The sequence below is a fragment of the Notothenia coriiceps genome, unplaced genomic scaffold (genome assembly GCF_000735185.1).
Source record: "Notothenia coriiceps isolate Sejong01 unplaced genomic scaffold, NC01 NC01_scaffold00029967, whole genome shotgun sequence".
NCBI lineage: Eukaryota > Metazoa > Chordata > Actinopteri > Perciformes > Nototheniidae > Notothenia > Notothenia coriiceps.
In genome coordinates, this window is record NW_011362668.1 from 218,950 (window position 1) to 231,551 (window position 12,602).

At 38.9% G+C, this 12,602-nt stretch overlaps 1 protein-coding gene across 1 annotated transcript; it reads left to right on the forward strand.

The window, feature by feature from the left end:
• Positions 1–5,267: 5,267 nt before the first annotated feature.
• Positions 5,268–8,112, forward strand: LOC104959153 (neurofilament medium polypeptide). The gene is made up of 4 exons (XM_010787013.1): positions 5,268–5,767; positions 6,410–6,464; positions 6,676–6,790; positions 6,910–8,112. The coding sequence occupies exons 1-4, from the start codon at positions 5,474–5,476 to the stop codon at positions 7,163–7,165; spliced, it is 720 nt and encodes a 239-aa protein (XP_010785315.1). The 5' UTR covers positions 5,268–5,473; the 3' UTR covers positions 7,166–8,112.
• The last annotated feature ends 4,490 nt before the right edge of the window (positions 8,113–12,602 follow it).

The window sequence follows — 12,602 nt, forward strand, 5'->3', positions numbered from 1 at the left end:
GAGGAGACAACCAGGGGCGCCGTAAGGGGGTGAAAAGTTAGGACGATTCTAAGGGCCCGTGACTGACAGGGGCCTCAAACATTTTTAGAACATTAAGAAATTTTTTTTAAGTAATCTTTCATCAATCATCAATAATTAACATTAATATAACGTTAAATTGATAATGTACTAACTAAACTTACGATTCATTTAACTTATTTTCTTCCAAAAGTTAATTATCCAAAGCCTCTGTACTCCTCCCTCTATTTACATTTAATGGCCTGGTCCTGCCTCCAACCGCGGTGCAGCACCGGCACTTTCTAGCAGAGAGTGAGAGCATGTGAGGAGGGATGCTACTTATGTGCATGTCTCAACGACTAACAAAGTCAGGCTTTCAAAAAAGAAAAGAAAGGAGAGAAAGACAAGAGAGAGCGACTAAAGGGCAACAGTATGTCACCCAGTTTTTTCAAAAGAAAAGGTGGGTGTCCATGAGTGGTGGAAATTAGTCTGTTAGCTAAGCGTAGTCCATTGTACATAATAATTTATTAAGCTGACATTAAGTAGGCCTACTGTTAATATCACAGAAACTTCAGAAGTTTTTCATTTCACTGCTCTTTTAGCTGACATTTTATAAATGCAGCTACATTTTTAGCAGCTATTCATACTAAATCAGTTGTCCCTGCCAGGACCAACAGATCCATCTAGCCTCAGCAGCCCTGTCCCCCCATAATGCTGAACCTGAACCAGCTTTTCTCCCAATTGAAGGAGGTGAGCAGCATTGTGTTGAATGACATGCCACTTAACATATCTGAAGGGAGACTGGAATATACATATCAAAACAAAAAGCTAACATCTAATTTCAATTATACATTTCAAACACAGTATTTTTCCACATATTTAAGTTATATTTATTTGGATTTATGCATTCATGTTGAGAATGTTCCATTCAAAAATCTTATTATTAAAAAGGCATTTACACCATAAAAGAGGACTATTGAGATCTATTGTCAGGAATGTTAGTCTTATATCAAATAGTGAATTCTACTGCAGCAGAATGTTGCGCGTCTGCACAGTGTTATATTTTCACAGCTCAGTGTCAGTAAATATTGTGCAGTTAGTATTGGACTACAAGATAGATGCAAGCCTGTACAGGTAGAGTTATTTAAAGCATAAATGAGTCGGTTGGGTTCTGGAGGTGTAGTTACAGCAATTGTGCTTGGTTGGCGTGGCCTGTGCCTGGTGGTGGGGCCCAATGGGGCTTTTCATGGGGCCCAAAATCCCTGGTGGCAGCGCCCCTGGTTCCAGGTTTTAACTAGTTTGGAGTGTAATAATCAACATTCTTCAATAGATAGACTAAACAGCTGAGGACACTGAATCACATTTGTTGTCGCTTATGGCTCGGGGTCATCTACACCCCAAGAAGGATGTGTTCCAGGTGTCCCACAACAATAACTATCTCTGACCGAGAGTTGCCCGGTGGTAAACTGGTAACATCAACAATATGCTAGGGCAGCCCCTCCTTAAGGGAGATAGCGGCTGCCCAAGGTTGGGCATCTGCATCAGAGGGCGAAGCAGGACATGCAAGGCAAATTATTCCCTGACATTAAGGCCTTTTGTTCAACTTGGTGCAGAACATTTAGATAACAAATTATTCACAGGCACACAAGGGCCTCAGAGACCAATCAAAACGTGTTCTTTTATGGCTCCGGACAGTCACTCATGAGTCATCAGGGGGCAGGGCCACACAAACATAGGCTGTATACCAGCCTGGTTAACGTACAACACAATGTAGCTTTACTGGTTCAATCATGTGAGGCTGACATCTATTTGATACTGAAAATCCTTTATGTGTAACAAATATAATCATAAGCATCAAAGGAGTTAACAGATACAATAGACATGACTAGATCTAATTAAAACAATCATATTACAAAAATGCTACAAAACCATGTAACCAATTTTACCACGACTGTCCAATAATAATAATAATAATAATAGCTTGGATTTATATAGCGCCTTTCAAGGGACCCAAGGTCGACCCAAGGTCGAATGTACCTGTATGTTTGTTGTTGTTTTGTTTTCCTAAATCTACAGTTTTTATTTTCCCATAAGAAACTGAACAGAGCTGTAGAGATATTACAGTCTAATCTTCTTTTCGTGGTCAGCTTCCTTTTTTAAAGAAGTCAAAGTTCAGTGTTTCTGAGTTAACTTTATTTTACAGCTTGAGGCATTCCACACAGCGACCTGCAAATTCAAGAAAAAAAAATGTTAGTTTAGTCAATAGACTCATGATGAGATAAGGTTGTAGTTCTACTCAACACACACAAACTTTTTCTGAAGATAAAAGTACTTATTCGGATTTTACCTCGCTTCGTCTTTGGTTGTATCTGCAAAGACACAAATAGCATTGTCTCTGTCCAAAATCTGTTGTTTCAACACCTGAATTTCTAGTGCTGCCTTCTGTTTAGCCTCTTCATGACCCGCTGAGGAGAAGACAGAGTAGAGGGATACACATTTTATGAATGTCCTTATTTAATACTCAATAAATAAGTGAAATGGGAGATGCAACTGTGCTAGGATTTTTAGGATTTTTTTCTAGCTCAGATGAGAGAATGAAACCAATTATATGATAATGATAGTGTGCCTGCAGGCATTGCTGGCACATCTGGTTCCACTGGTTTATCATAGTGTGGTTTCATGATGCAAGACATGCTGATATACCAGCTCTAATCCAGTCTGTGGCTGTAGTCCAATAGTCGAAAAACAAACTTCCTTACTACTTTTCTTTGAACTCGTTGGAAAACGCAACAATGACAAAAAAAGAAATAAAAGATCATTCATAAAGGCTTAAAAAAAGACATCGTCCGGGGCAGGAAAATCCCACTGCACTCTTGACTAAAAGCAATGTAATAAGGAATATGGTAAAGTGACTAAACTAAACGCCTTGTAATTCAAGCAAAATTCCTGTCCAAAACCGAATGACACCCCCTTAGAAGGATGTTTTCAATTATGCATTGTGTCAAATCTCCTTCCCTTTGGTAAAGGATGATCCAGTGTACCCTATATTAAAGAAGATAAGAAAGGAAGTACTTTTCTTTCACCTTTTAGAAATTCGACCAGCTCTTATCACGGCTTCCTCTGAATAGGCTATACTTTTTGGTAATTTCACTCAGTTAGGAACCTTCAAAGAGGGTATTCAACTGCAGCATTAGTATTTCTCCAGAACTCCACCTTTAAAGGGTGTAGGTCCTCATTATGGATAGTCTTGTTCTCTGACTGTATATTGATCAGTTTGGGATTGACCAATATTAATGCACATAATCACACTTTTAACATATCAGCTGCCTTACCTTTAAGGCCTTCAATAGCAGCTTCCGTTTCTGTCTTCTTGTTCTCGGGTCCTACCTAATAAAGGCAAAGTTTGTCAGCAGTTGAATACAAATATGAGAAACAAAATAATTTAAATAGAAAAGGGCTGCCCTTCACCAAATAAATGCTTTCAAAAAAATGAATTTACCTACATAGAATCATGCAAAAGCACCACTTTAAGTATTGTGTCTGCCAGAGACCTGCTCATAGATGGTTTGAAAAAACATAAAATTGACTAAAGAAATGTTAGTTGTGTAGAGGGTCTCTTACACAAGAATCATAAATGAAAAACTTGGATGTGACCAAATAATGAGGATCCTGTCATGCGAACTTCCCAATGTCAATATTACACTTGTGTGCATCCTGGAGAGTGGTAGGCTACTTCCCTGTTAAAGTTGGTATGATTTAAAATGTAAAAAGACAGCAAACCTACAAATGCGTGTTTGTGTGTGCCTTACCTTCTCACTGTTACAGCTCTTAACACTTTGGGTGAAGTCCTGTGTTAATTTTTCAGTGTCTCCCTTCTGCTTCCTCATATTTAGTATGTTGGTGTTCATTGGCATCACCGTTTGCTTCAGCTGCTCGATCTCGGTTTTCAGCGCGACGATGGCATGCTCTTCCCTCACCGTCTCCGCCTCGCTGTCCACCATGCGGGCTCTGACATTAATCAGTTTCATCTCCTGGTGTCCGGCTTGGAAAAGCACGACCGACATGACACCCACAGCCAGCAAGAGCAAAACGTACGCGATCTTCATCTTGACGGCGAAATAAGTAAATTAGCGGTGTATACAGCTGCTGGTCCCTTTGTTGGTCATTCCAGTTAATTCTTCCACCGTGCAGCAGTGTTTCCACCTGCTCTCTCCCTCAGTACGACCTTTCTGTTTACTGTACCTGTTCTACCTGCTCAACAGGCTGGGCGTGACAGTCCTAATTATTTGACTCGCCCTCTCCTGCGGCGGCCAAACAAACACTTTGGATGGTTAGGCATTATATTATATTATACTTCCGGATTGCAACAATACTGATTTTAAAATGTGCAACATGGATCATAGGCCTTTGTGATTGTAAAAAAAGCTATTTTCCAAAATGTCAGAATAAATATTCTTGTTATTCGTTGGTTAAAATGTAATGAACACAACCTCCTCCTTAAATAAATATTTATGATAGTTTTGATTATCACTGTCCTGTTGAATCAAGTTTGGGACTTATATGTATTCAATAATGCTTTAGAAATAACAGAGCCTTTTGATACTTTGTGTGCCTTCTGTACTCCAATCTAAACATTTTACTTTTGTTGTTTGTTACAAAGAAAAATACAGAGCAAATGTATTGTGGCCTTGGGATTTTTTTTTAAATAAGATAAAATGTTTACCATGAATCCTAATTTTAAGTAGAACACATTTCAGGGAGTGTCAGTCATATGAAAGGATAGACACATATTTACAAATAGCTGTGTCTTTCTTAAAATGGTGGTAAAAAATACATTTCCCCCTACAATGGTTTAAGAAATAACATTTTGCTGTAATAATTTATTCTTGGGGTGCCTTGGTAGCCCATACAGGCCTATAGCCCAGGTTATATGTGGGTTAAGGGTTAAGAAGATGTGTAAATATCAGTCTATTCATCACTGTCTCTAGATACAATGTAGCATTAGAATCAGGCTTTATATTGAAAAAGATAGGCAATTCTCTCGTGAGTCAAAGTACGTTGTTGTATTCAACGAGATTATAACACTATGCAAATAATTAGTCCTGTGAGCTCCACTTTGCCCTCTCTGCCAACAGAGACACAGTGATAGTAAAAACAGGATGTCTATCTATTTGCATTTTGTTTTTGTTGCAAGGGGAATATTGCAGGATATGGTGCGCAGGACAGGACCGGTGACACCTGTCTCCTCTCAGATCCAGGAAGAAGGCGTGTTTTCTAGTAACAGCTGAGACACAGCGGAGCTCTCACACAGCACACGTTTATATCCAATCAAAGAGCGCAGGTGAGTCAGCCTCCTCCACTCACTGACTTTAATTCTGCCCACAAAGAGAGCTATCACCTGGGCGACACGGAGAGCAGACACCCATCCCCACCGACAAACAGCTCTCTCCAAGAAGTCTCTCAGCTGCCGTGAAACATGAAGGTGATAATCCTGCTACCTGTGACAATAGCCTTGTCTGTGGCCTTGTTGGGCTTCACGAAAATACGGAAAAGGGAGCACGACAGAGAGGAAAAACAGAGCAAGTTTCAGGATGTCAAGCTGAGGGTGACCAACGAAATGCTGCAAGAGTATCAGAGCGAAGTGACCGAGGCGAAAGACTACATGGAGACGACCACAGCTGACCTGAAAGCCCTCACGGAAGAAATTAAAACGCTCCAGTCCAACGCAGATAAGGCGAAGAATGAAGCGGACACCTGCAATGGAGAAAAGGTGGGGAGAAACTGAAAGTTGCAAGCACAGAGAGGAAAGCACCAAGTTATATTGGATTTAGTGTACAGAAGATTGTGTCATACTAAAAGGGGATGAAATGTTTAACTGTTGAAAGAGGAAGTTAAACTTCAGGGGTTAACTATACAAAACAAAATGCTAGCATTTATTTACAAGCTGTAAATTCAACACCTGGCTCCTTATGGCCATTTGAATAGACTTTGTAATGTAACTCTAATCTTTTTTCTGATTTGACTCGTATCAAGACAAATACCTACAGGGCAAAAAACACACACAACCGGTTTCACCTGCTTAAAGGAAAATCACACTTGCCTTGTTCTTTCAGAGCTTGCTGGTAATCGGCCCAGAGACAAGAGTACACTCCTGCAATGGTTTAATTTTTCATACATTAGTGATTTCGTAGGCATGCTTGAAAATGGGTATCACATAGAATAAACACTGTTTTGTGCAGATCCAGTTACTTTTATGACAGGAGTTCTCAGAAATGTAATGTGGATGTCAGAAAAAAGTAGCTGCATTAAAGTTAGGCCTAATTGTGTACAAGTTGCAGTCTGTGTGGAGAAGATTTATCCACAAAAAAAACTCACTTGTTTTGTGTCATGGACATTTGCTTTTCCACTTTAGAAAATGGTGGCAGATCAGCTGGTGTCAGTCGAGACGCTATTAAAAAATCTCAAAGGTATGTGCCAATGTATTGGACTAAATGCTGAAAAGTGTAAATGTATAAAATATCAGAACACATGGTCTGCTTTATCTATACAGAATATTGTGTTCAGATTGCTATTACATGCATTTCTCTTTATAGTAAAAATGGATCTTCAAGAAATAGTCATGACCCTGGCTTTATTTATGAACCACAAAAAATTCCTCATGTTATTTCATACCTACAGCTGAGCTCAATACGATGCAGACCGGATGGACAGCCGAGGTGGAAACACTCAAACAGCAATTAGCAGCGAGGAGCGCAGTGTGTGACTTTTTGAAAGCAGGATCAGCAGATGCAAGGTAAGGTTACTACTTACCTTATGATAAAGTATATTGGTAAAAATAACACATACCATTTTCTGCACTGGAACATTAATGGTGATAGCTACTGTATTTATATACTGCATTTTATCTTGAAGCAAACTGTGTGGCGAGGAACCAAAGGCAGAGGTCCCTAAACCAGAAGAACCAAAAGCAGAGGCCCCTAAACCAGAGGGACCAAAAGCAGAGGCCCCTAAACCAGAGGAACCAAAAGCAGAGGCCCCTAAACCAGAAGAACCAAAAGCAGAGGCCCCTAAACCAGAGGAACCAAAAGCAGAGGCCCCTAAACCAGAGGAACCAAAAGCAGAGGCCCCTAAACCAGATGAACCAAAGGCGGTTGCCCCTAAACAATAAGAAGCTAAACCTGTTTTTCCACTCACTCCACTCACTCATTATCTCTATAAGAAAACCAAATCTGTTCTTGATACGTTTCCACGAGGTTTTGTTATGAACACATCACCACTGTGCATATTTCAGCCCTTGTGCTTAAGGATAGTTATTAACACTGCTCAAACACACAACAGTCAGGGTATGGGTAATGCTTCACTAAACTGTATCCTGGTTGCACAGGTTTAATGTTTAATGTTGGCAAACTGTGTGGCTGAGACATACGAGACACAGTAAGTAGAAATAATAAGTTGACCACATCCCATGGTGCGGCCAAGTGTCCTTTTTTCATTGAAAACATGCAGGTTTACTTAATTATCAGCCACAAAGCAGCCATTCCTCCTTTTCAAAACCCAATCGATTTTTTAAAATATATATTTATATGCGCTTAAAACAATATGTAATTATACATCTATATTTATTATGCGATTCGACTGCATGTAAATAGGGGTTGATGGGAAATGCAAAAGAACCAGGAAAAAGGTCTGTTTTTATTAGCACTGTTTCAACGCTGTACTTTGTTATGTTTATTTTGCTTCTGTAAATGATTATTTTTTCTGTTAAGTTTTTTCTCCCTCTGTTAGATAACTCCTTCATGTACAATGTTGAAAACACAGAAATAGGTATTGAATAATCGTTGTTAACCTTGTCTGCCTCTCTGTCTTTTGAGTGACCCTGCCTCAGGGTGTGTATGTGTGTGTGTGTGTGTGTGTGTGTGACAGAGGGAGAGAAAGAGGGCGAGACCAAAGCACCGACCAATCAGAGAACACACAGCCTCGGTCCGTCTCTCTCTATAAGCTTCACTCTGTTAGCCTGATGAAGCTCTGGATGTGCACTCTGTGGTCTCGCTTCAAGCTTCATCATGTATTTCTGTTAGAGATTTTAATAAAATGTTCTGCCTAAACTGTTGTTTACAGAATAATCTTGATAAGAGGAAAAGTACTTTAAGACATTATTTGAATATGTTGTTTAATTGTGCTTTTTGGATTCATATTGTATACTAACAGAAATCAGCTTTGTAAAAAGTTCCTGGTGGATATTTGAGCATATTATTCTGGAACATTTGAACGAAAATTAACTATAGGGTTAATAAGTTCATCTTAGTTTCTATTGCAGGATGAAGGTTTTGTATTTAGGAGGAGAAGGTGTTTTTACCTGCTTGATGGTCTCAGATTACTTACCAATACATATTGGTCATGATAGTTAGACGGGGCTGCATAGATCAATTTATCTTTATTTTCAATATGTTCATATTATTCTGTTTATAGTTATTTTGTTATGTGATGCAATAGAGTAAAGATCGAATCCCCGGTGCGAACAAGCTGTTGTTCACAAGTCATTTCCCATATTTTAATATTAAAATGTGGATTTGAACATTTTATTTTCTGCGATTTCTTTTTTACACCTTAAACAGCACCTTATTTTATCCCAGATTAGGCAGAAGAACGCAAAAAGGAATAATCCTGGCAATACTTTCATACTTTGATTCAATTCGATTTTTTTGTGCTGTATCCTTACAAGCATTTAAATACATCAGTTGAACTGAAGCTATCAGCAGAATATAGACTAAAATCTGCATGGGTAATATTTGAACCTTTAAAAGTAGAATAACTTTGGCTTTAATCAGAGGTAATGTTTGCTCTGAGTATTTTATATCTTGGACTTAAAATGACTTAAGTGAATTAGTCTGAATATAGTGGATTCCTTTTTTAATCCACATTTAGTTTCTTTTTGAATCATTCTGCTCTATATCATTATCTCTCACTTTGCCTCACACTTGCCCTCCATCTGTTGGAGATTAAAATACTCCCTCCAGGCTCGCAATTAGGAAATCAGAGGGCTATCATTCCGCCCCAATAGGCTCACAAGGTCAGCCTCGTAACGGCGAGGGTACAGAGACGGGGGGACACTCAGTCTCACTGATGTCACAAGCGAGGGCTGCTGTTCATTAAAGTTACTGTCTAATCATAAAACATAGCATTTATGTTCCATTGTTTTAAAATAGTCTGTTGTCTGTCACTGACATTTGATGTTTGTGGATATAATAAGGACATGACTTTGATATTATATATATATAACAGTCAAATGCTGAATGTTCCTAGGAATAATAAGATGTATTCTGGATTGAAATTCTCACTATCAGCTACACTTGCTGATTTAAAAACAAAAAATATGGCCTCAAACACCAGGTGAAAGTGTTTTTAATCTTTGTAATCCACCATATGTGACAGTTGATGTGAAGTCAACACGTGTTACGACCACTCTGTGTGTTAAGGGGGGGGGGGGCTTAACACACAGATAGAGTGATAATAGCCTCACCAGCCAGAGGTCACCTTGGCAGCAGTGCCCTGATGTTAACATGTATAATTTCCCTACACTTTTAATGGAGTTTCTCAATTTTGTAATTTTCTTCATCTAGTTGGAGACACTGTTTACAGACACAGACACATGTTAACCAACATAACACATACAAAACAAAGAAATAAACGATATGACAGGTACTGACACACATACCAACAACTACTGGTGGAAGAAGTATTGAGAGTAGAATATGCCTACATACTGTACGTAATATAGCACCATGCATGTTCTTTGAGGGACAAACGTAACGACTTATTAACAATGCATTACCTTACTACTCCGTGATGAATAACATAATTATTAGTTATGATTAGTATTAGTGTCATGACTTTGAAAGACTACTCTAGGTTCTTCTGCATAGTTTTATCAAAAACTGTGGCTTTTCAATTTATTAATAATTATAGCTGCCAAATACATATGGTATAGTAAAACAAAAACACCTTTAATATGGAGGTTGGGAATTGTAAAGTATAGCATAAAAAGGGAAATGTTCAAGTACCTCAATAAAGAATAAATGTTCTTGAGAAAATGTATTTAGTTACTTTCCACCATAAATGACCAAAGTCCCTACCATCTCCTGACGGTCTTCCACTTGCCTCAAAAATTCAGGGACAGTCTTTCTATTCAAAGAATATATGTTTCCTGTGTAGAGCTAATGTTGGGGTTATCATCCAGATGCAAAACTTGCTGCACTGTGTTAAAATATCAAAACCTATGAATAACGCAGTTTTACAACTCCCTTGAGTAATTGCTTTTGGTGAAGTAGAGAGATATAGCGAAGGAAAATAAGATTTAGGGAAGTAATAATATTCTCTCAGTTTGTTTATACATTTATTTTTACTTTTCTCTACATATACATTTAATTAAACATTATTTTAAAGCGCTATTATACAAATTAATATAGTGTTACTATGTTTATTGCATGCGTGCATCCCTATGTGATGGTAGTTTTATTTGAATACAAGTCGTATGATATCTGAATTGTGAGTAACAGGAAACAAACAGGGGCGGTGAAGTGACCGCCATGTCCTACCTACAGGCGATAACTGAGAGTTATTTGACTTTGCATCTGCGGTCGTGTGTGAGGGGGCTCACAGTAGGATGAACATCACATCTATTGATCAGGCTAATGTGGGGAGGAAAGGCTTCAGGCCACAGCAGCTGATCAATATACCTCTAATTACATGGGGCACTGACTGTGTGTATGTTCCCCCCCAAACTCACAGGGTTGTGTATATAAATGCTGTCCCACTAAGGAATAGCTCATACACACAGATCACACCCACATTTAACAATTAGTTGGGAATCACTTTTTTGATTGCTCAGAGTAACAACTTTTTTTTTTTTTACTTGAACCACTTGTTTTACTAACATTTTCACTGGCAGGACACAGGGACGCTGAGAAGGGATACAAGGAATTGGTAAGTATCCTCATATTTGTTTTGGCTCGTGTTTCCCTCTTTTATGCCTTTGCTGTGTACACGGTTTCCCTTTAACCTGTCTTTCCTGAAGCCAATATATCCACTGATAGGTGAGACGAGATGTTAACAGGATATCTGACTCCCTGTGTGAGTGACTCCCTCCCTCAAGGCCATCAAATCCCAGCTTTTTCAGTTATTTGTTCATAGTGTTAAATTATACATATGTAATTCTTTCCTATTATTGTCTGTGGTTTAGATTCTGATCCGAAACGAGCTGACGGACAATGTTTATTTAACTCTGTATCTGTCCTTCCCTTATTTACACCCACTGAATTGTCTCTCTTGTCGACAGGTTTTTCCAGTCTGCCGAGGCTCCAACTGGCTAGAAGCTGTGTGATATGTTTGATATTCGGTTGTTCTTGTGCTTCATTGTGTCAACTAAATATCAGACATATTCCTACAGAGTCTGGCAAAAACTTCTGATCCTCGTACCTCTGATAAAAGACCCCTGAAGTCAGATGTTTGGGTATGGTAACTTTTGCAATCAGAGGATTGTTATCTACTGCAGTGTTAAATCCGGCACTATAAACAGGTTTGTGACGTAAAAATGCCAAACCTGACAACAGCCTTTGTCTCAGCAGAGAAGGGTTAGGGTTAGTAACCCTAACTGTACTATTTGTATTCCTTAACTGCACTTGAGGAGGAATGTACAAATAAGCATATTTTTTGTCATCATCTGTGATTTTCTCCATGCAGGATATAAATAAAGCTTGATGGCATGTTAACATCGTCTGCAGTGATTCATTACTCTCTCCACATCTCTGATTCACCTCCAGTTGCATACAAAAATGGGGAGCAGTAGGCCTATGCTTCAAATACTCATTATACTTTAATGAACTGATTTATCGGCATGGAAAATGCTTTTGGACTTTGTCCTAATGATATGACCGCTCTCTCAGTCAATGAAATCTTCAAAGGGCATTTTACTATTTTATAGTACAAGAAGCGTAATAAAGGGCAGTGTGAGCACTGGCTGGAAATTCCACTCATGTGAGAAATAACAATCAAATGAGTAATTGTTTAACAGTACATGTTATATTCACAGAGCTAAGTAGTGCGGGAAGGATTATCTTGGGAAATTCTAAGAACATTTTTAAAACAATAGTAAACTGGATGGGCCGTTCGGTGTGCATTGAAGTCACCTGACGACACTAGATGTCATAAGGCGCGTTCACACCAAGTACTTTTCCCACAAAGGTTCCTGAGAACAACGATTTAGTTGCGTTCACACCTATGGTTCACACCAAAAAGTCCCAGGAACTAAATTAGTTTTAGAGAACCTTTTTTACCCCCTTTTCAGTCCCTGCTAGAGAGCAGAGACTTTCGTGGGAGAAAAAGGTTCCTGTGTCTGATTGGCTGGGCGGAATGCAAACCACGACGCGTCAAACTCCCAAAAACTTTTGTGAAGCCGCCATTTTATTATCCTCGCATTGCATTATTACCATTACCATTAGCCCAGCCCAGAAACGCAGAGAGACTAATTTATGACAACACAAACTAAAACATGGGAGCGGTGGAGATGAGGAGGTGTCGGCGTTCTGGCCGTTTACTCGGAAGGCTTC